The sequence below is a fragment of the Gymnoscopelus microlampas genome (assembly GCF_963454915.1).
Source record: "Gymnoscopelus microlampas genome assembly, chromosome: 5".
NCBI classification, from domain to species: domain Eukaryota; kingdom Metazoa; phylum Chordata; class Actinopteri; order Myctophiformes; family Myctophidae; genus Gymnoscopelus; species Gymnoscopelus microlampas.
In genome coordinates this window covers 9,640,333-9,665,714 of record NC_139942.1, presented here as the reverse complement: position 1 = coordinate 9,665,714, position 25,382 = coordinate 9,640,333, and the positions used below count along the sequence as shown (strand labels likewise).

At 41.3% G+C, this 25,382-nt stretch overlaps 1 protein-coding gene across 1 annotated transcript; it reads right to left on the bottom strand.

Annotated features, from left to right (window-relative positions):
• Positions 1–4,503: 4,503 nt before the first annotated feature.
• On the bottom strand, positions 4,504–24,913 carry LOC311044765 (butyrophilin-like protein 1). Its single transcript, XM_084056539.1, has 4 exons — positions 24,789–24,913; positions 15,238–15,579; positions 14,436–14,711; positions 4,504–4,696 (listed from the first exon to the last, which is right to left on the bottom strand). Exons 1-4 carry the CDS (start codon positions 24,904–24,906, stop codon positions 4,560–4,562), a joined length of 873 nt encoding a protein of 290 aa, XP_083912665.1. The 5' UTR covers positions 24,907–24,913; the 3' UTR covers positions 4,504–4,559.
• Positions 24,914–25,382: the final 469 nt, after the last annotated feature.

Here is a 25,382-nt window from a genome sequence, read left to right as displayed (position 1 = left end):
AGCTTACTGGTCAAAGTGATACATGTGTTCCTCATGAGTCAAGGCACATGTGTAAGCAGGTTTAACGGCTGTCGGCCAAACGAGGCATGACTTTTGCCTGTTTAAAGTTTGCATTTTCAAAAAATTGCTATAGCGCCCCCCTTTGACCAATTGTAGTAAGATTGGTTTCAGTGATACTTGGAATGACCTTCTACAATATTGCAAAGTGTCAAACAAATGCGAGTCTGCATGTATGTTTTAGGGGCAGATGAATAATTGTCATAAAACTGCAATTTTCATTGGCTTATAAAAGCTTAACGTTTTCACTTATGGAAAATCCGCTTGCTCACGTCTGTCGGCATTGGTCCAAAGTTCATGTGTATACAGTTTCGTACAGATTGCTCAATCTGTACGAAGGAAGAGTCTTTTTTACTGCTTTTCATAGAATTCGAAATGGTGGGAGATCTAAAGGTCAGAGGTCAAAAGTCAGAGTGTGAAAGTTGTTAGGCATGAGGAGACGCATATGTGCATCGAAGTTTCATGGCTGTGGGTCAAACAGGGCATGAGTTGTACCTGTTCAAAGTTGGCATATTTCAATTGAGTGCTACAGCGCCACCCTTTGGCCAATGTTTGTGAGTTTCGGGTTTTCGCCGTTTGGCATAGCCCTCTACCATATTGCCGAATTTCATAAAAAGTGACCACGCGGTTAGGCCAGAACTGGCAAAACCGGCAGAAGAATAATGAACTCTTACAGATGTAATAAGGCTTCGAGCCTATTGGCCTCGAAACCTTAATAAAAGCAAAAAGGAATGGCTTCTTTTACTCACCTTGTTTCTTTGCTTCTTGGAACATCTCGTTGGTGTAGTAGCTTCCACCGTTCTGCTCCACCATCTTGTTGATTTTCTCCAGCAGCTCAGTGACCTGAGAGGGATCTTCAGTTTTGTTGTTGAAGACATGATAAAGACCACTATATTTGCTGAGTAATTCTTGTAGTTTTGGAGATTCATTCAAAAAATCCTCAACTGAACCTTCAAGCTGGTCACCACGAGTGAAGAGAATCATGGTGTATTCATTTGACTTTTGTCCAAATGCTTCCTGAGTATTTTCCAAACTTCTTCCCTCCTCATCTGTGAATCTTCCCATTTGGATCAAAACCAGGAACGCATGGGGACCAGGAGCAGCACGAGAAATACACTTTCTGATCTCTGTAAGGTTTTTGTCTTCGCTGAACCCGGTGTCAAAAAAGCCTGGAGTGTCAATAACAGAAATCTTTCTACCATCCACTTTACGACTGACCTTCTTACACCTCTTTGTCTGAGATTCTGCTGAAAACCTGGATTCAAACACTTTATCACCCAGGATGGTGTTTCCACTGGCACTCTTTCCAGCTCCAGTTTTCCCAACCATCACAATCCGAATTTCATCATCATCATCTAAGAAAGAAAGAAAGAAAGAAAGAAAGAAAGAAAGAAAGAAAGAAAGAAAGACAGACAATCAATGACAGCCTCAGTAATGTATGAATTAAAATTTAAAGTGTGTTGATCATGTTAAAAACAAATCTCTAAGTTATAGAAGGCTATCACTCTCTTATCTAATTATTATTGTATTTTGTAGGCTAATAATTTTACATCACTAACTACTGGCGTGATAGTAAGTAAGTACATTTTATCTATATAGCACTTCTCACAGAGAGATCTCACAAAGTGCTTTACATACAGTGAGATTAAAAACAAAACAAGGTATTTAAGCAGAAAAGGGCTGTACAATTCATCTAAAACAGGACAACAACACAAGCATGGAAATAAAATCATGTAACATCAGCAAACGCTTGTTCAAATAGTACCGTTTTAAGGTTGTTCAAAATGTCCACAGAGGCTGCATCTCTCAAAACTTGTGGAAGAGTATTCCAAAGTTTAGGAGCTACAGCCTGAAAGGCTTTGTCACCTTTAGTTTTTAGTTTAGTGTTATAGGAACATCTATAACAGACCCTGTTCAGACCTTATGGCCCTGCTGGGCACATAACGTGGGAGCAGGTCAGTTAAGCATCCCGGGGCCTGACCATACAGAGCTCTTTAAGTGAGCACCAGCGTCTCCATGTAACCTGAGTCACATGTTTGATCTTTGTCCTAAACTCAATACATTGGAGTGACTACTTCAATATTTTGTCAAACGTTTTGGGATTACATACAGACAAACCCCTTAATAGCGATATTTGGGGTCTCAAGCGGCTGTGCTCAGATAAACTCTTCACAATCAGATATACTAGCTTTCATATCCCTCTTGGCTAGACGTTGCATTATTTTTTTATGGAAATCCTCTAAGGTTCCATCTACCTCTATGTGGCTCAGGGATGTAATGTCTTATCTTAAATTAGAAAAGGGTAAGGCTGCAATCTTTTTTTATATTATATGGAATCCCTTTATAACATACCTTCACTCCCCCTCCTATCCTTCCCCTCTCATCCTCATCCTACTCTTTTTTCCTTCCTCTTCTCCCTTTTCCTTTTCCCCCTTTCCTCCTTTTTTTCAGTCACATTTTTAGTTATCCCAATTTCGAATCTGTTTTCACTTTCTTTATTTTTGACGGTGTGGACAATCCCCCTCAATTCTGCATTTTATACACATCTACCTGTGAGTACCCCCATATATAGCACAATTGGAATCTGCTACTCGAATATTACTTACTACACTGTTGTTGCTGTTGCCGTTTCTTTAGTTTTATTACAATTTTTAAAAACTATTTAAACTATTTTTATTTTAACATTTGTTGTTTGTCTTGTTTTACTTCCATGCATACAGACTACAGAGACTTTGGGGGGGGGGTATTGATAGGATATTTTGTGGCAAAGAAATGCATTATTTTTTTTTACAACATTATTTTACATAGACTAGAAAACGCTCCTGACTCTTAAATTTAATTTTAATTTTACTTAAAAAAATTGTTGTCTTATTTTGTTAATTTTTAGGAAATTGTGTGACCCTGCAAGTCAGACAATCAACCAATAAAGTCACACATCATTTGCATGTGAAAACATATAAACAATTAAGTTGGTTCTAAGTCGATTTGAATATCAGTTCATCCATAAAACAAAGGACCCACCTGTCAATGGTATCCTCTCTGAAACACAAGAGAGACATTTAATGTTTTATCAGGGACACATCATGACAAAAGCATTTGAGGTAAATCATTGTTAACAACTTCAGCTCTTTATACTTAAGTGTACGATGAATAACCGATATATAAGCTCACAACATGCTGCATTGTGAACTTGTTATTATTATTTTTCGCTATTTTAAATTATTAGTATTTTTAAATAATTTGATTTTTTATTTGTGGGGGGGTTGAACAATTTGAAAATGGTGTTCTATAATGACACGACCAATATAGGGATGCTAGTGTAGTGGAACGCAGTGAGCTGGGATTGAACCCGAGGCTCCCACTCGCCAGTCCGACGTGTTACCAGTCATGCCAATAGTGCTGAGCCCGATTGGCAGGTCTGTTGCACGCCCGTACTTGGCTAATTTGACTGTGGGGGCTACAATCACCCCCCCGATCTTTGGAGCGCGTCCTCGCGCTTCACGCCGCGGACCACCGTACACAACGTTCCTCATGTCCCTCACGCGAGGATATTACGCTCCTTGTCCTGCCGACTACGCCAGATTGTAGTGGAACGCAGTGAGCTGGGATTGAACCCGAGGCTCCCACGCGCCAGTCCGACGTGTTACCAGTCATGCCAATAGGGCTGAGCCCGATTGGCAGGTCTGTTGCACGCCGGTTCTTGGCTAATTTGACTGTGAGGGCTACACTAGGTTGAAAGTGGTTAAGGGATAGGGCAAAAAAAACGTTATAAAAATAATAATAACAATAACAATAATTATTCTTATTGTCATTATACTTCTGTTTTCATTATCTACTTTTATTTAACCTTAATTTAGCCAGAGCAAAATGACTGATGCAGAGCAGCACTTCATTGCAGGAACTCTGTATACATCTAGAACAGGGTCTTGCAACCTGCGGCTCTGGAGCCACATGTGGCTCTTTAACCCTTCCTTTGTGGCTCCCTGTAGAAAACATTATTGGAATTTAACAATGTTCTTCTTTTTTTTCACATGTAAAATTGTATTTATCGTTGCTATAATATGAGACATAGATTCTTACGTGCTCCAATACTGTAAAGATCTGTAGAATAAATAATACGTTTCAACATTTCTGTCAAATTTGCGTCAAAGCCTGAAACACATTTATTGGCGTGGCACCGGCATTAGTGGGCTAAAATAAGTTTTACGGCTCCAGACAGATTTTGTATTTATTTTTTGGTCCAAAATGGCTCTTTTGACTTTAAAGGCTGCAGACCCCTGATCTAGAACATCATTGATTGTATACATACACCACACTCACTCACTCACTCACTCACTCACTCACTCACTCACTCTCTCTCTCTCTCTCTCTCTCTCTCTCTCTCTCTCTCACCTAAATCGTTGATGTGTTTGCCTGGTTGTGTAACAATAAAGATGTGAGACAGAGGTTGGTCAGTGTGGGGACATTAATCATTGTTATCATTATAGATACATAGATGATAGTTAAACAGTTAAAGACTTACCAGTTTGTTTCTGATTTTTCCAGTAGAAATATCCCAGTATTGGTGCCAGCAAGATGATGATAATCACTGTAATCACAATCCCTGCCTTCCCTCCTGCAGTTAGTCCTCTCTCCTTCACTGTGTGAATAATTATATTACTATGATTAATTATAGTCATAACCTCTTAAACACAGTGAGTAATGACACTACTGTTGTCAACATTATACAATCAAATCAATCAAATCAACAGTAGTGTTCAAATGTATTAGTGTTAACATTAATACATGTTCATAAATGTACAGTTAATACATGAATAAAGGAACATGTATTCATGAATTAGTACATGTACAGAGTCCAGAGTAGAGGCAGCTTCACACATGGAGGAAGACTAGACTTTATGAACTACCTGATGTAGTCGCTGACATTGTAAGTTGTTTGTGATCTACAAGGTGTTCATAAGATAGATGAGTATAATAACATTATTTATGTTAGTGCAAGACAAAATAATGCAGATCCAATGTGATAATAAGGTACTGTATATACTGTAACTGCACTACTACTATAGTAAACAGAAGGGCTGGCAGATGTAAATGATATACTGTAGCTATCTCTGACACCATGGATGTATTGCACATGGCTCCTGTTATAAATACACACAGTAAAACGTGCCACAATTAAAACCATTGCATAGATTGTAACAATAATGAATAACGATACACCAGTGTTTACACTATATGCATGTAACAGTGGCGGGACGCTGTTAAGGTTTGATACCGCCGCTCCTTAATGTTTATGTAAATTATGTATCCATTCATTCATTTATTTATTAATTAACAAATATAAAACGGTTAAGCACCCGCTAAGCCAAATTGGTTTGGTATAGAGCGCACGCCTGCAATGGATGTCTGGAGTCGGCCAGGGCACACACAATGGCACAACATTCAACGTCTCACTCTCTCCTACTTCTCAACAAATCTCTGTGATTCTAATTTTCCTATAATCAGCAGAAGAGAGAGTGTCAATTCCGTGTGTCAATTGTGTTTATATAAGATGATAGTCTATTCAAAGAAGACAATGTGTGCGGCAAATGTTACAAACATATAACATTTTCTCTAATCAGTAACATATAGGTGATACGTATGTCTATCAAATGTGGTTATATTGAAAGGCAATCAAAGGCTAGAGCCTCTAAAGTAAACGTCGGGCATATGTGTCCAATGTAAAATCCCCTCAGTGCGGCTGCAGCGAGAGGAGGAGTGTTGCCAGAATTTGCATGAGGAATAAGCAACCAGCTCTATGAAAACAAGCCCAAAAAAAGCGACTATAATGGTCCACATGAGCTCTTCAAACCTATATATGTCGACCATTAAACAATGTGCATATTTATTTTGGCTATTTGAAAAGCTCACAACCAGAACTACCATTAATTACAAGCAACTTTACATAAAAACAAGCCCAACGTGGTTTATAATAAGCAGACCTAGCAACACTGGCAGAGGGAGAGAGGAGAGCAAAGATTGCATTGGGGATAATGGTTTGTGCAGTCTTCTCTTAAAGGCAATGGCATCTGGCACGGTGATTGGTTTTATCATTGCCAACGCCCAAACCACACCTATGCATAATGTAACGGGTAGCGCAGGTGTTTTAGGGATAAGGAAGGTGTCCCAAAATAGCAATTTTTGCACGGGAACGCCCCTTGCACACTCCTAAATCCTCAAATAGTGGGTTTAGCCAGTATTGGCGATTATAGGGCTCTCTGTGTATTCACCACTGAGAAACTCAATGGTGTTACTGGAATAGAAGTGAGAGTATTGTGATACTAGTTTGACAAAAGTTAGCATATCTAGTTCAATGCAGCATATTCGTCTTTTTTGTTGTTTATTTTCTCTGAAGTATTTAAAGTATGTATATTAAAGAAATAAGCCCCAGGAGGCTGTAGTGTACAGTTATCTTAGAAGAGATAAGACATGTTATTAGGAACAACATGGATCAGAGTGCCTAAACCCACTTAGATGGTCTAAAATAACCCAGGGCCTTGTGTGGCTTATTGCTTTTGTAAAATGTTTAAATCCCAGTTTAAACTTTTTAATAATTTCACTACAAGAATAATTTAAATGCCGGACTGCCTGAACAGAATGTTATAGGTATCCTATAACTGCATGGAGGATTCCCAAAATTGTAAACAAACTTTTAAACTAGACTTTTCATTGTGAAATGAATCAATATTGAGCAAATGCATGGCCAATCTTTTGCCTAACATTGTAGATTTGTTTTTGTAAATCTAATTTCAGAATAAAACCTGACCTTTGTTTGGTGCTGTAATACTGATGTAATGCAGTCACATGTGTGTGTGTGTTTACAGAGGTCTACACCGGCTTTGAACGCAGCTCAAGTCAATCTGGCTGGAACTATTCTTAAAATATACATCTTGAATACTGTCTTACGATATGACGGGGGAGTCTCTCAGGTCCCGCGGGACCTGGTGAGAAACTTGCAGGAGCAGCCAATTTGAAACACCTGCAAAATAACGCACCTGAAGCATGTCTGGGAGTGCTTTAGATTAGCTTGATAAACACTTTTATGGTTAAATTCAAAGAAATATTATGGTTAAAGCCAAAGAAGAAGGTAACATTGTTCCCGACAGATAGCCTATATATGTAAATAATGCATCTAGCGTGCATCATAAGAAAGTAATCGCATTTGCATCACTTCTAGCTCTCCGTCTTGTCTTTGTAAATTGAAAAGCGATAAAGCCCCCATCCTTTAAGCAGTGGATCAGTGAAGTGATGACTTAATTAAAGTTATAAAAAAACAGATACTCTGTGTCCAGAGCGGGAGAAGTTCTGCACAACCTGGTCTCCCTTCATAAGTTACGTAGAGACTCTGGCCCTCATTTATCAATGGAGCGTAAAAAACGGTGTATTTTTTTTTGCCTTAAATCTGTCCGTAAGCCAACGTCCAAGTGGCATTTATCACAGGATCCTATACAGCCAATCCTAGCGTAGCCTACATTTGGTCGGAGCTTTGATAAATATGACGGCTGAAACCGAGCGTCATTTAAATAACACACCCTTAAATATTCTCGAAACGCCCCGATTTTACGTCATGAAGAACCGGAATACGACCAAAAGATTTGCATGGAGAAGAGTTTCGGCCCGCCTCACTGCCTGTCAAGTCACACACATCACACACGCGCACGCACGCACGCACGCACGCACGCACGCACGCACGCACGCACGCACGCACGCACGCACACACACACACACACTTAGGCTACTTGCAAACCCAACTGTGTCTTTCGTGTCTTTCGTGTATTCCGTAACGGTACAATCTTTGTCAAGTTGGCAAGTAGCCTATACATGAATGACAGATTATGACATCTCATCGCCATCAATGGAATACGTTTGTATATTAAATTATTTAACCCATACCGAGCAGTGTTACACAAACACAATTGCATGAGGGAAGACAACAAGAACAACCAAAATAAATGATCACTATAGCTGCCTCAATTCTGTGAATATAGCAAAATGTGCTTTAAAAAAAAGGTTTTTGTTTTCTTTCTTTTTTAGGACAACGGATTTATGGAGTGTACAGTATGTGGTGTGGTCAGACAATGAAACAATCAAAGTCAACGGCATGCGGGGGACCACAGTGAAAAAATGGTGCAGGGAAAGAGCAAAAACAGAAGACATGCCATCTGTTCAGATTAGGGCTCATCACCATGCAAGCTTGTAATGGACATTTCCATCAATATAACATTTTTGCCACAGACATGCAAAACGAGTTATCAGTAATATTACCAGAATCACATAATAGGCCTAACCCTAAATATATAGTTATAGTGCCATAGACCAATTAATTGTTTACTAACATTGAGACTGGATGCGCAGGTGATTGTTTCACGCAATCAATTTCCAACCTGTTGTTTCGGGGTGCGCTAGTTTCAGCACATCCCAACCCCCTCTTGTGTGTTGGCTAGTGAGGCGCGTCCTACCGAGACCTGATAGAATGGGTTTCATTTAGCGCATACTGGTTGCACGCATACTGGTTCTTATCAGTGTGACGTCGTCTGTTAAGGGGTCTATAGTGTCAACTCTATTCCACAACGCTACACATTTTAAAACGAGCCACTTAAAACATTATTTATCAAATAAATAATGTTTTAAGTATTTGGTTGGGAAAGCCGATCTACAAGCTCACAACACATCACATGTTGTGCTTGTAGATCAGCAATTTTCTTTTCTTTTTATCCTATTGGGATATGCCCAAAATTGAAAATGGGGATGTCAGGGTTAAAGCGGTTAGCTATACTTTCGCAAACCTGCAGCTGGAGACTGGGAAGTTATCCACTGCACGTATAGACGAATCCTATAGAGCGCTGGCACTGCGCTGCCATAGCTGCGGTGTCGCTGAGCGGCAGCCGCTTGACACCGCAGTTATGAATGCCGTTCTGTGGATTCGTCTGTACTGGCATGAGGCAGTCCAGTGGCATGGTCCAAGAGTATATATTCCATGTTTGGGATTTCAATAATTGGGTCTTATCAGTTGTATCAGACAGTGCTTCCATCTTACATTGCAGGAGCTAAAGGGCCTTACTTGATTGATTGATTGATTGATTGAATACTTTATCAGAAGTTTGCAGAAAAAAGCACATGAAAGTACAGTTTAATACAAGGTCAGCTAATAGAATTTAAAACCCAAGAAAGCCTATGGCTTGTTTCCATTGGGGTCCTTTGTACTCAATTCATAGAGACAATTAAATGACAGACAGATATACACTACTCTGCAGAACATCATAAAAACTGTTTAAAAATACGGAAAACAAAAAATATGTATAAACAGTTCAGGGGGGAGGGGTCTATGGCTTTGACTTTTACAGGGGCCATTTTCAAATTGTGACTCCGTGAGCTAGAAGACGTATAGAGAGCAAACCAGAGGAGACACAAAAACACATGAGGTGATGAGTCTCCTGACCAGAGTCTCCATGAGCAAAAATAACTTAGCAAACAAGTCTATAGGGGTTCCCAACCTTTTCTGGATGAGAGCCCACAAGAACATCTCCGAAAGTGTTTGCGGCACCGCCCACCCATCTCACCACTTAACACGGCAGCCATTCTGCTGCTGTGTTAACCCATTAAGACCTGAGGCCGATTCTACAAAATGTCAGTTTTCTGAAAAACCTTATGTTGTTTCTATGAGTGGTTCTCAAACCTTTTCATGTCAAGGACCCCCAAAATGATATGTATTTGGCCCAGCGGACCCCCATTTAAAAATATTTTGTTCCAGTACAGGCTAAACAAATGTTATGGTCTGCATGTTATTAAAAAAAAGAAACATACAACTACGTTAATCAACTCGTTTCATCGGGTTGTTTGTGAACAGTAAGTTGTGAGATGATGATACTGTTGTAAAACCATACTACTTGCACTTTGACCTTGATGTTTCCTATTCCTCTTACAGTAAATGTTCCTATTCAATCAATAAATACATTTTAGTTATACAGTGCCAACAAGTTGTGTAAAGACCTTGCCTTTTCAAACCTTTATTTATTTAATGGTTGTGTATTTTGTCATTTGATACAGTATGTGATATGGACCTTGAGTCTGAAATAAAGACTGAATTCCATCTGGAACAATGTTTCCCAACCTTGGGTTGGCTAGCTTTCATCCACTGTCTGCCTGTTTGTCAATGAGACTTTTCATATAGCATTTATTTATTTTTGTGGTCATTTTCGAAAAAGATTAAAAAAATTGCGGAAATTATCGAACTACCTGCTCACAACGCATCGCAATGCCACACTTTTCCCCCGCTATACGTCGTATACGAGAAGTATGGCTTAAGTGGTGAGAAAAATACAAACGTGTGTGCCATCGTACGATCGTGCGTGCATGCCCCCGCGCACGTGTGGGGGGGTCTCAGTTTTTGTCAGAAGGGGGGGAGCTCTAAGAAAGAAAACCACTGATCTGGATGGTATCAAAACGGGGACATTGTGATTACGTGGTCAATGCACTAGCTGGTCAGCAAAGACCCTCCTGCAAACCTTTTGTAGAAGCACCTCAAATAAATTCACCAAACAATATGTCTCATCTTTGCTTAAAAGCATCACATCTTTGCTTGAAAGCGTCACATCTTTGCCTCTCTCCTTCAAACAAGTTGAATTATTGTACAATCTGCATTTAAAAGTGAAAGGCATGCGATTCAGACGGCCTGCTGTATGAGCCGTGTTCAAGAAAGGGGAACACACATCAGAGGAGATCAAGGAGATGACAAGACATGACAGAGGAGAAGTGATCAGAATGCACGGAGAAGCAGTGTAAGGTAAGTACAGTAAAATTTCAAGGTACAAGTACTTTTCTTTACTTGAGTATTTCCAATTCTTGATACTTTATACTAATACAAATAGTGTACTTTTTATTTAATTTATAATGATTTGACAGCGTTAGTTAGTTTGCAGATTAAGATTTTTACTCTACAATTATTTGACAGCTTTAGTTAGTTTGCAGATTTAGATTATTAATACAAAACATTCAGTATCCACTATTCAAAAATAGCCAATCGTTTTGAAAAAGTTTGGACATTTTTGGAAAATGTGAGTACTTTTACTCAAGTCCTTTAAACACAAGAGTTTTACTTGTAAGAGGGTGTTTCTATATTGCGGCATTACTTTTACTTAAGTAGTAGTAGTGGTAGTAGTAGAGTGGTTCTGTTGAAAGGTCTGAACAGTGATTCTGTGCTTAGACACGGCGGCCTGCTCAGCCAAAGACTGAATTATAAAATATTGCGAGATCAGAGCGTGAAATTGGTTTCTCTTACTCTTTCAGTCCCCCCCCTCTCTCTCTTTGTGGTTTACGCTTCCAATCTGTTTTTCTCTTTGCGAGTGTGGGCTCTTTTCACGCTTGGCTCCTAACATAAATGCCACGCATTCCTGTTTACACTGATCACGTCCTTGCACTGATCTAGGACAGTGCCCCCCCCCCCCCCCAATTCCGGGGGGGAATAGCAGATCTACAAGATTTTTTTTCTCTCTATTCTGTTAAAGTAGATGAATCAGAATCAGAATCAATTTCATTGTCACATCACAGCATTGTTACAGGTGTAAAGAAGTGAGTGAAAATTGTTTTTGTGCAAGTGCCATCATTCGTTGCTTTCAGGAAAGAAACAAAATGGGGGGGGGGGGGGGGGGGGGGGGGGGCAGAGAGAGGGAAAGCAAGGAGAAAACAGAAAAGAACCATGTCAAAGAAAGATATCTACAGTACATACGTACACGTAGCATAAACAAGCCTAAATTGCAGCAGGTATGTAGGCCTACATACGGTTAGACTTGGTGCCATCTGTTCAGATTAGGGCTCATCACCATGCAAGCTTGTAATGGACATTTCCATCAATATAACATTTTTGCCACAGACATGCAAAACGAGTTATCAGTAATATTACCAGAATCACATAATAGGCCTAGCCCTAAATATATAGTTATAGTGCCATAGACCAATTAATTGTTTACCAACATTGAGACTGGATGCGCAGGTGATTGTTTCACGCAATCAATTTCCAACCTGTTGTTTTGGGGTGCGCTAGTTTCAGCACATCCCAACCCCCTCTTGTGTGTTGGCTAGTGAGGCGCGTCCTAGCGAGACCTGATAGAATGGGTTTCATTTAGCGCATACTGGTTGCACGCATACTGGTTCTTATCAGTGTGACGTCGTCTGTTAAGGGGTCTATAGTGTCAACTCTATTCCACAACGCTACACATTTTAAAACGAGCCACTTAAAACATTATTTATCAAATAAATAATGTTTTAAGTATTTGGTTGGGAAAGCCGATCTACAAGCTCACAACACATCACATGTTGTGCTTGTAGATCAGCAATTTTCTTTTCTTTTTATCCTATTGGGATATGCCCAAAATTGAAAATGGGGATGTCAGGGTTAAAGTGGTTAACTATACTTTCGCAAACCTGCAGCTGGAGACTGGGAAGTTATCCACTGCACGTATAGACGAATCCTATAGAGCGCTGGCACTGCGCTGCCATAGCTGCGGTGTCGCTGAGCGGCAGCCGCTTGACACCGCAGTTATGAATGCCGTTCTGTGGATTCGTCTGTACTGGCATGAGGCAGTCCTGAGACAGGCATTAAATGTGGCATGGTCCAAGAGTATATTCCATGTTTGGGATTTCAATAATTGGGTCTTATCAGTTGTATCAGACAGTGCTTCCATCTTACATTGCAGGAGCTAAAGGGCCTTACTTGATTGATTGATTGATTGAATACTTTATCAGAAGTTTGCAGAGAAAAAGCACATGAAAGTACAGTTTAATACAAGGTCAGCTAATAGAATTTAAAACCCAAGAAAGCCTATGGCTTGTTTCCATTGGGGTCCTTTGTACTCAATTCATAGAGACAATTAAATGACAGACAGATATACACTACTCTGCAGAACATCATAAAAACTGTTTAAAAATATGGAAAACAAAAAATATGTATAAACAGTTCAGGGTGGAGGGGTCTATGGCTTTGACTTTTACAGGGGCCATTTTCAAATTGCAGCCACCTGTAGATACTCTTTTAGGGCGGTTTTAAAGGAGAGCAGGGTTTTACACTCCTTCGCGGCTTTTGGTAGGGCGTTCCACATTTTAGTGGCATAGCAGGAGAACAAATTCAACCCCTTGTCTGTGCCAAGTCTGGGTCACTTGAGGACAGGAAGAGATTAAGTTCTGCCAGCTAAACCATTTTTTTGTTAGTCAACTTGAAGTGGGGGTCTGGTTTCCATTAAGGTGAGGTTGATGAGAAAGTCTATATGCCGAATGGAACAATAGAAAATGACTTGAGAGTCAAAACAGGTAATTACAGTATGTACAGTACATGATGAGTGATTCATGAAGGGCATGGCAGGATTGAAAGGAATGCAGTGTCACAATAGTTTGATGCAAAGGCACCTAACTGTGATCAGAGGTGAGGAGGAGGTCTGATGGTGAGGCTGTGGGTCAAGGGTTTCCATGGATTATGATTGTGGAGTGTTATTATGGTTATTATTGGTATTACTGGACACTTTGAAACACTTTCTCTCAACTGACATCAAACAACATTACGTTTTGGCATTTTCAGGTAATCTTGTTGTCTTGTTGTCCTCATATGATGCATCATGTCCCGTACATGATTGCATCACAACATACAATCCCACAAATCTCCTGCAACTTAATGAGCATGTCATCCCGACACTTTATGAGTCACCAAAATAATTCAAACTCATGTTTTAAGATTCAATTGTGTATTTTAGAATATGTTTTTACATTATAATGAATAAGTATAGGCAAATTCTTACTTAAAAAAAACAAAAGAAAAACAAAAGAGCCATGGACATAGACAAGTCTTGCCATGGACGTTTGTCCATGTACGGACATGTTGATGACCCCTGCAGAAAGAGCTATTTGCTATCAGGGCAAAGGAGGGCAGAACTGGACAAGTGAAACTAGTTGTCGTACGTTGAGAGACAGTGTTTCAAAGTGTCCAATAATGACAATAACAACTATAATATCACTGCACAATCATAATCCATGGTAACTCTCCATCCACAGCCTGGGATCTTCTCCAACCTAAAAGTTAGCTCACGTCTGATCACAGTTAGGTGCCTTTGCATTAAACTATTGTGACACTGCATTCAATTAAAATACTGGCATGCCCTTCATTAATCACTCATCATGTATCATGTTTTTTTTTGTTTTTCTCTCTGTCTATGCTGTACGCCTTCTGTAATGCGAACATGGTGCTTAATAAACACAGCTATAAAAAAATATATCCAACGGGAGCGGCCAGGGAGCAGGATTAAGAAATCAGCGGGGGCTCTACTTCATTAAAGAGCAATGGAAACATTCATTACCTGGGATGTCATAGCGTGTCTCAACAGTGTGGTTGAAGCGTGGTAGATGAACTCTGCAGGTCACATGTCCTGCTCCTCTCACTGTCACATTGCTCTGGACAGCATAACAGTGTTGAGAAGGTCTGTCTGTCACTGAGGATTCAGCAGGGAGGTTGTTTCCCTCACTGTCCAGCCAAGACACCTCAGGTTGTGGAAACCAGCACCCAGAATCACATGTCAAAGACAAGTCATCGTCTTTTGAATCAATTACTGAGATCACTGGCTGAGACACAGACCCTGCAACAACAAATACATATGATTGATTATCTATCTATCTATCTATCTATCTATCTATCTATCTATCTATCTATCTATCTATCTATCTGTCTGTCTGTCTGTCTGTCTGTCTGTCTGTCTGTCTGTCTGTCTGTCTGTCGAGGAGGGTGGGGACTGGGGACTGTTGGATATGTTTGATATTTATGTTTGATCGTATCACACCTTGGCATCCCTATTTTGGGCAAATCTTCAAACATTTGCAAAATATATCCTTTTAAATTGCGAAAATAGCTGATCTACAAGCTCACAACGAGTCACGATGCATCACGTTGAGAACTTGTTTTTTACTATTCATTGTACACTGAAGTATAAGGTTTACTTTTGTTTGTTGTACAAATGGAACCCTGGCTACTGTAGCAGTTCAACAGTTCAACAGTTGAATTTGAAAAGTCTTGCTCAACAATCAGTTTTTACGTTTTTTAAAGCTATTGAGTCCTGTTCTTTCCTTCCTTGTTGTTTTAAATCCATATATTGACCATAATCTTACCAACAAGTAGCTGGATCAAACTGTAGCTGCGCAGGGTCGGACAAAAACACTTGAACTTCCCCTCGTCTGAGAGCTGCACCCTGGACAGCTTCAGTGAGATGTTTCCAGCAGAAAGCTCCCCATGGAACAGCGACGTCCTCTTTTTGTACAGCGGGTTCAGAACATCAGGTTGCACAACTCCATGTTGGAACATGTGCACATATTCTGGCTTCAGGTCAGGTCTGGTCCACTCCACTGTCCCCTTGGCCACATTGAAAGATGGTTCAATGTGACAAGGAAGGATCACATCATCTCCCAGTATGGCCAGCACAGGCTGAGAGGACCCGATCACCTGAGAGTCTCCTTAAAGAAAACAAAATGGTTTTTAGTTTAGTGATAGTGTGAGGTCTCCTTAAAATAAAACACATATGGTTTTAGTACTGTAATCAGGGGTCTTCACCTTTCCATCTTGTGGTGGGCATTTTCTCAAAATTAGATTTTTGCCAAGGACATACAAAATAAGTGGTCAACTAGAAAGATTGCTAAATTAGACCTGCTGTTGGCGCTATACCAGGCCAATGTGAAAACGGGGGCATTTCTTCCTCGGCCTAGTCGGTCAGTTTTGAACAAAATGCCTCAAAACATGAACGCAGTGTGCGATTTCCGTGAAATTTTGCATGCAGATCCCGAGATCTGCATGCAAAATTTCACGGAAATCGCAAACTGCGTTCATGTTTTGAGGCATTTTGTTCAAAACTGACCAATCCTGCAAACTTTGGAAGCCACTGTAAGCCAAATAGGATGGAATATGAAATATCGGACAGATCTGCAGAATCACATGACTATGGAGATACTTTGTACCAATTTGCGTGTTTTTAGGACAGAATTTGGAGGAATAATCTCCAAAAATGTATTTTACATTAGTCGGCCTCCTGGTGGCGCTGTAAAAAGCTAATGTAAAAAATGCAGTGCAGATGTTTTTCCTTGGCCTCTAGGGAGTGTGCATGCAAAGTTTCACGCAGATCGGTGCAGTTATAGTTTAAAATGCAAATCGGCCTGTTATAGCGCCACCATGAGGCTGATTTCAAGTGGCATTTCTTCCTCGGTGTAGTGGGAATGTGCGTGTGCAATTTCATGGAAATGGCAAGCTGCGTTCATGATTTGAGGCAGTTTGTTCAAAACGGACCAATCCTGCAAACTTTGGAAGCCAACCTTAGGCAATGTGGAAATGGGACAGATCCGGGTTGATCACATGACTATAGAGAAACTGGCCCTCATTTATCAACACAGCGTATAAACCGGCGCATATTTTTCCATATATTCGGCCGTACACCAACGTCGAAGTCACATTTATCAACGCATCCTACACAGCTGATCCGAGCGTACACTTGGTCCCAGCGTTGATAAATGTCATGGCTGAAACCGAGCGTCATTTAAATAACACGCCCTTAAATTTTCCAAAAAACGCCCCGATTTTACGACATGAAGACGAACCAGAATACGACCAAAGACATGAAAAGCCAATAAGAAATAGTTTCGCCTCGCCACACACGCACACGCACACGCCCCCCCCCCCTCTCTCGCTCTCTCTCGCTCTCTCTCGCTCTCTCGCTCTCTCTCTCTCTCTCTCTCTCTCACACACACACACACATGCGCCCGACCAACTTCGTCTTTCCGTAGCGTAGCGGTACATGAGACTCGGGCGTAATGCAGTGATTCCGTGCCGCCACGTTAATATTGGAGCGTCGGGTTTATATCCTTAACCCAGCCAGGTTGTGTAGCCTAACTCTCTATGACATAACTCCATAACATAGGACAAGCTACTGTAAGTTTGTAGACCTCACTGTCCATGAAAAGGTGCCGTCCCGACCGCGGGACTCCCGGCGCAAAAGCGCTCGTATATTTTTGAAAATAGCAGATCTACAAGCTCACAACGCCGCCGCGTCGCGATGCAACGCTGGCTTGTGAGCTTGTAGATCTGCTATTTTCAATACAGACAGATCTACAATCTTATCTGAATGACTGTTAAAGCAGTTTGTTTAAATTACTTTACAAAATGATATATTTTCACAGCGATTATTTATTAGTGTAGATATACACATTTAGGAGTGGATTATGTGTCTAGATGCCTGTCAGACAGTCAGACAATGCTGCTCCGCAGGTCTAGGATGGAATAAACGGGTGCAGCCAACGTCAACGACTGGTCTCGACCAGACGTGAGATCTCAGCGTACGGTAGGATGAAGCCCACGTCAGGATATATTGATAAATGCCGAAAGGTGCGGTGATTACGCCGTACGCTCATTATTTGGGCTGCACTGCGTTGATAAATGAGGGCCACTATGTACCGATTTGCATGACGCTTGGATAAAAGTTGTAGGAGTAATGGAAAAAACTGGGTTTTGCACAAATCGGCCTCCTGGTGGCGCTATGACAGGCCCATGTGAAAAACGTGGGCCAGAGGTTCTGAATTGGCATCCAGGGAGTGGGTGTGCACAGTTTCGCAGCGACCGGGCCAACGGTGACGGATATTAGCTGCTAACGGACACACACACACACCGGACGGACGGACAGGGGGCAAAACATACTCTCTCGCCATGCCTTTCAGCCTGGCGGAGACAATAATATTACCAGAAACCATAGGCAGAAGAGAATGGGGAAGGCTTATTTATCTATTTGGATACAGGATAGGTGGGCACTAGGGACATCTGGGCACCTGCATGTAAAATTGGTTATTTTGTCCAAAATGTTAAATAAAATATATATTTGGAAAATTTTGTTATGTAAAGTAAACATGATGTCAACCCATTGTCAAAAAAAGGAAAAACAGCGCCCTCTGCTTAGCACAGCTCTGAATCTGTTCTTGAGAGATTAACATGATGTGAACATGCACGGTACATCATTATCAGACTTAATTGTATTTTTATTTATTTTATTTAACCTTTATTTAACCAGTAAAATCACATTGAGACCAATGTCTCTTTTACGAGTGCGCACTGGCCAAGAGAAGAGGCAAATAAATGTTACACAGCTCTGCCAGTAACAACATAACAAGACATAACAAAGACAAACATGTCATCCATAATACCGAAAATCTACTACCAAAAGCACCAAATACAGACTAATTATTAAAAGGCTAATAACAACAATACATCTTAAAACTATTAAACTAATACAAAACTAAGATCACAGCATTTCCCAGCATATCCTTCAACTTATTCTTTATGCCCCAAAATGACTGGATATGAGGTCTTGTAACAATTTATAGCAATTGCAGAAAATGTTACCTTAATTGTCGAATGTTTAAGCATGTTCTAATCATGTACACTTTACTTAAAAACTTAAAAATAGCCAATTTAACAACGAGGTGCCCACTCTTCCTTGGTGCCCACCTATCCTGTTACCGTCTATTCCAGGGGTTTACCTGATTGTGGACCAGGGACCAACACCCTGACTAAGACTCAACCTGGGGACCACTGTTGTGTTGGGAGGGGATATAGTCTAAGACACTAACACTATGCATCCAGGTCTATAATATATTATGATCAGCTTATAACTCTGTATGATTAGAGTTCTAAGAACTAAATTACTCATAACCCTTTATAACACTGTTTCTCAACCACTTGTCCATGGACACATGTTCTTAAATAATGACTGTTAAGGGCTTGATATAATTCATTGCACAATACTACATGCAACACATTTAATCAAGCCCTTAATTAACTGTAAATGATTTAACTGACATATAATGCTATGTTTTCATCCAGCCTTCTATTAAACTCATGTTAACTAATGAGTGAGCGAGTGATTTCCTAATAATGATGACCTGCAGGCCACAATTCCACTTTTTGAGATTCCAGTTCCCTTTTCTGTGGAAGTTCCAGTAACTGCTGTCAACAACATTGACGTGTCATCTTAGGTCACCAGGCCACTGGGTGAACTGTTTCTCAACTAGTGGTCCATGGACCACTAGTGGTCCATGACATAATCACAGGTGGTCCATGTTTGTCTCTTCTTGGCTATTAGGAGTCTCATTTCTCATGTCATTTTCTGTCTCGAACCTTAACCTGTACATATTCTTCAGGTATGCCAGCATAAAAATATTACTGTCACAGAGATATGTACTGTAGTTACAAAAGGTCAAATACATTTTATTTTACTGCAAGCTCTGGGAATTGTGCCTGACAATTCATCCAGAACTTCACAAGGGACTGTGTTTCATACATGTGCCTCTTGACAGAGTCTGAGGGGACATGGCAATGAACTGATCCTCTTTAGTTAAGCTTTAGTTAAGTACTTTTGGAATTGAAGCATAAGCCTCCTCAAAGGACGATGATGATAATGATAATGTCTTTAATTCCTCTGTCCTCAAATACAAAGTTTCTCCAATATAAAAAAAATATGAAAATAATAACTAGAAAAAGTGCTCCTCGGAGCACAGGTCTCCGCCAGGTCAGGTGGGTTATTGTGGCCTCCTGGTGGCGCTATAATAGGCCAATGTTTAAAGGGTGCCATTTGTTCTTAGGCCTTGCACGGCAATCGGACACTGCATTCATGGTTTGAGGCATTTTGCGCAAAAAAATACGTTTTGCTAAATTAGACCTGCTGGTGGCGCTATAACAGGCCAATGTTAAAAGGGTGGCATTTGTTCCTCAACATAGTGTGAATGTGGGTGCAAAAAAAACAAAAAAAAACAAGCACTACTGCAAACTTTAGATGTCAATCTTAGCCAATGAGGATGGAATATGAGAAATCAAACACATCCGTCTTTATCACATGACTATGGAGATCATGTGTACCGATTTGCGGGAAATTTGGATAAAATTGGAAGGAGTAATATAAAGAAATGTGTTTTACATAAGTCGGCCTCCTGGTGGCGCTATGAAAGGCAGATGTAAAAAAATGCAGGGCAAAGGTTTTTTGGCATCCAGCAGGGAGTGTGTGTGCACAGTTTCGCTGTGATCAAGCCAACGGTGCCGGAGATTACCTGTCCCAGACAGATTGACACACGGACAGAAGGACGGATGGACAGGGTGCAAAACATACTCTCTCGCCATGCCTTTTGGCCTGGCGGAGACAATAAATGAAGACACTTAACACAGGACCACAGGCTTTTTGTGTAATCCTTTTAGCACCATTTGTATAATCGTGCACTGTACCATTTTGCTAATGATTAATGAAGACCGTCTAGTCTGGACGCCGAGATGAGAAGTCGCATGAAGACGCGCTCTCCGCGCTCCCGCATGGAGACGCGCTCTCATGGCAACATATTTGCCAGTTTTTCACTGGATATACTCTTCATTTTCATCCTTTTGTGGACGACGGATTCATTCCTTCAATATCCACAAAATCTACACCTGATGGAGACAGAAAAGGGTAATCCACGGGAAATGAAAAACGAAAAACACTCGGACTTCTACCTACTCGACGACACTACAGAAACAAAGCATCTGGGGTTCGCGGCTGGAGCTCTCCATATGCTCCTAGCCATGGACTCGACTAGAAAGTACGCGCCCCCGACAGGACGCATGGACTGAAGATTTTTAGTCATCCTTTTTCTTCTCCTGTCGGGTGATATCCACGTTAATCCAGGCCCAGTCACCACCAGACAAACTTCTGCCCTTCTGGCGAGAGAGGCAAACTTGGCCAACGAAGCTAGCGCTGCTAACGTTGCTATCGTTGCCAGCGACAACGTCGCACAACAACAACAACCCCACGCCGCTAGCTCTCGGTCCCAACAAGCCAACGCACCCTCGGACTACATCAACACCACAGCTGTACTCGCCGCACCACGACGCGTGACGGAGAGACGCTGCGCAACCGAAGGAACCTATCCACGGACACATCTGGCGGTTCCAGGCAGCACAAGGACAAGGATGGACCCCCGTGGACACAGACGAAGGCCCCCCTCAACCCCCCATCCCCCCATCCCCCAAGCCCCACAGCTGGTTGCTTACCACCAAGAACCAGACGATACCCAACCCCCCACCCCCCCCCCCAACCCCCACAGATGGCCGCGTACAGCGAAACAGAGGCTTTGATGGACGCTAACACCTCAACACCCACCCCCCCCCCCCCGATACTGCTCCTCTCTGTGGACTATCAGTGGACAAACATCTTTTCATTGAACAAATGAAAAAATCGTTTGGCGTTGGCCTTCACATGATACACCTCAATATGAATTCCCTTGTAGGAGACAAGCTAACACAAATCAAGCAGATGTTTTATGATGGTAAGGTTGACATTTTAACTTTCTCTGAAACTAAACTTGATCATACGATAGATGATACTGATATTGAGATTGAAAACTACAAACTTTTCAGAAAAGATAGGAACAGAAACGGGGGCGGCGTATGCATGTATGTACATAAAGACAATGTCTGCATCCTTCGAGAAGACCTGAATGATGCAGACATTGAAGCTGTGTGGGTCGAGATAATTTTTGAAAATGCTAAACCTGTGCTAGTCGGTACCATATACAGACCTCCTAACCAGACTGATTTCTATGATAGACTTGATGAATGTTTAGCTAAAGTGGACAATGAGGAGACAGTACTTCTTGGTGACTTTAACACTGACATGCTCCGTAAGGAAGCGTCAGTGTTTAAGTCATTCAGGGGGTTTTGTAATCGGCACTCACTCCACCAGCTGATCACTCAGCCCACAAGACTGTGTGTTTCCACTCAAACTATCATAGATCTCATTCTAACAACGGACAAGGACAAAATCCTCAATAGTGGTGTTTCTACCTGTGGCATATCTGATCATAACATGATCTTCTGCACCAGAAAGAAACGTAAACCTAAGACCGGTTACCACCAAACAGTCACGATCAGAGACCTCAAAAACTACAAGAGTGAGGACTTGGATCACAGACTAGATAAACAGGATTGGTCCGACGTACTAAACAGCACACAGGTAGACGAATCTTGGCTTGGTTTCAAAACCAAATTCATTCAAATTTTGGACAGTGTGGCTCCCATGAAAACCATCAGGGTCAAAACCCGCTCGGTTCCATGGATGAATTCGGATATCCTTACTACCATGAAAGTCAGAGACAAAAAGTGTTCTGACTATCATAAAAGTAGGATCAAACTTGCCAAAAGCTTCAACAAAGGTCTCGAATCCCACGTAGCGAAACTCAAAAAAGAGAAAAACATGCTAAGAAACAAGGTTAATGGCATGCTGTTGCTAGCAGAAAAAAGCTACCTCGATGGCAAAATTGAGGAAAATCAAAACAAACCACGTGAGCTCTGGAAGCTATTCAACAACCTACTAGGCTGCAGCAAGAAATTTAAAACCAGGTTTACAAACATAAACCTCAAGGTGAATGACACTCTCATTTCATCCAAACGGGAAGTGAGTAAAATCCTCAACATATTCTTCACGACCGTGGCCTCAGAGTTAGTTGAAAAACTACCCCCTCACTCTGGGAGTCATGGTGGAGAGTATGTTGATTCATTTTACGACAAACAGGGTGTACGCAAAGATGATTTTAAACTCTCCCCTGTGTCAACAGATGAGGTGTTTAAAAAATTGAGTGCACTCCAACAACACAGAGCCACAGGTCCCGACAACATCCCCGCTAAATTTCTAAAAGACTCAGCCACCTCCATTGCTCCAATCATTACCCACATAATAAACCTCTCCATCATACAGGGACGGGTCCCTAACGACTTCAAAAAAGCAAGAGTGACCCCTCTGTACAAAAAAGGAAACCAATTAGACCCTGGCAACTACCGCCCTATTTCTATTCTTAGCTCCATCTCGAAAGTCATGGAAAAAATAGTCTACGAACAGGTTGATAAGTACCTTGCCGAAAAAAATCTAATTTACGAATTCCAATCTGGTTTCAGAACAAACCACCCCACTGACACATGCCTTCTCTATTTGAACGACTCTATCAAACAAGATGTCGACAAGGGCAAATATTGCGGCATGGTCATGCTGGACCTCCAGAAGGCTTTTGACACTGTTAATCACCCAATTATGATCAATAAACTCAAAGCAATAGGCTTTGATGACACGTCGGTGAAATGGATGAGATCCTACCTGGAAGGGAGGGAGCAAGTGGTGGAAGTAAACGGCACCCAGTCCCCTCCCCTCCCAGTGACTTGTGGTGTTCCTCAAGGAAGCATACTAGGACCACTACTGTTCCTGATATATGTGAATGATATGTCTTCAGCTTGCGACTGCAAACTGTTCCTGTTCGCAGATGACTCGGCTCTGCTGGTCTCGGACAGGGACAGGCTGCAGGTTGAGAAAACTCTCAGCACTGAACTCAACAAGATCTGCATCTGGCTCTCCGACCACAAGCTCTCATTACACCTGGGTAAAACTGAATCCATCCTCTTTGGGTCCAACCCTAACCTTAGAAAGGCTGAGAGTTTCACGATCAAAGTGGGTGATAATGTTATCACAAGAAAGGAGGAAATTACCTACCTGGGTTCCATCTTGGAGGCAAACCTCTCAGGTGACAAAAACGCTGAAAAGACGATCAAAAAGGTCCACAAAATAACACAGAGGATGTGGAGGCTTGTTCGTAAAGTCAGTAAAAATACTCTGAAGATTCTTGTAGGGGCCCTCATACAAGGTCATTATGATTATGCATGCACTTCATGGTATCACAACACCTCCAAGGCCCTAAAAACAAGGCTCCAAACAACCCAAAACAAACTTGTAAGGCTACTTCTTGGCCTCAATTACAAAACCCATCTAACCCCTGATCATTTTGCTAGGATTGGATGGCTTAGGGTTGAGGACAGAGTACAGCAACTTGCTATGGGCCTGGTCTTCAAGATACACCACAACATTGGGATCCCCCTGTATTTGTCAAAATACTTCCAAAATGTTAATCAAGTCCATGATCATAACACCAGAGGCAGCTCCACAAACCATGTTCAACCCAGATTTGGCACAACAAAGGGAATGAACTCTTTCTCATGCTATTCATCTAAAATGTGGAATGCCCTACCAAAAGGAGTAAAGGAGTGTAAAACCCTACTCACTTTCAAAAATGCCCTAAAGATACACCTTCAGGAGGCTGCAATTCAAAAATGGCCCCTGTCCAAGTCCTAACCTACCCCATGTCCTAACCTAACCTACCCCCCCCCCCCCCCCCCCCCCCCTCTCTCTTTCTTTTTTTTTTTGTTGTACATATTTTTCACTCTTCATACCAGTAACCTGTAAACTGATTGTATGACATTCTGTATAGTAGTGTGTATATCTGTCTGTCTCTTATATGTCATCATGATTTGTGTGCGTGGGGATCTCATCTTAAACAAGCTACGTGCTTAACTGAGCTATCCAGTTTAGTAGACCTTGTATTGCGAATTTGTACTTCCATGTACTGTTATGTACTGTCATGTACTGTTCTCATGTCTTACTAAATAAAGTACATCAATCAATCAATCAAAGTATTCAATCAATCAAAGACTATTGGTTAAATAAAATATTTAAACAGATATCTTCCGTTCACTCCCTGTAGGCCTGCACAACACATGCTGCAGCTGCTCGCTTCCTCCCTAAACTCAGTTGTAACTTTTACAAGTTGTAGGTTACTATATAACTTACCTGTGACAGATGTGTTGTAACAGCTGGTCCATAATAGCAAGACAATGTGGAGATAAATCCACATCCATGAATTCACAGCACTGATACTGACTAGGAAGGAAAAAGACGAGGTCGCCATGATGACCTTCTCCTTTGTCGTATTGAGGAACGCAATGATTTGATCAAACTGGTTTACTGTGTGCCTTGCATGGTTTCCTATGTCGTGTGTGTGTGTGTGTGTGTGTGTGTGTGTGTGTGTGTGTGTGTGTGTGTGTGTGTGTGTGTGTGTGTGTGTGTGTGTGTGTGTGTGTGTGTGTGTGTGTGTGTGCGCGTGCGCGTGTGCGTGTGTGTGCGTGCGTGCGTGTGGCTGAGCATCTTACCCAACAGGAAGTGGACACTCTACGAACCAGCAGCAGAGGGTCTGTCAATGTGTCAAACAATGCCATTCACTCAGTGAGTTTCTATCAGTCAGTTTGTCAGGATGATATCCTGTGAGTACTTGAATTCATTTATTTGAGTTTTCTTAAACTTGATTACTGCTAAAAGGTTTAGCTCTTACTTGTCTTTTCAATTCTGTAGTATAAAATGAGGTTTAAGTATTACTTATATCCAGTA

Coding starts and splice junctions, on each gene's coding strand:
- LOC311044765 (XM_084056539.1), bottom strand. CDS start 24,906: ATGGCGACCTCGTCTTTTTCCTTCCTAGTCAGTATCAGTGCTGTGAAT. Junction 14,712..15,237: donor TTTGATCCAGCTACTTGTTG/GTAAGATTATGG, acceptor TTGTTGTTGCAG/GGTCTGTGTCTCAGCCAGTG. Junction 4,697..14,435: donor GACACGCTATGACATCCCAG/GTAATGAATGTT, acceptor TTATTCACACAG/TGAAGGAGAGAGGACTAACT.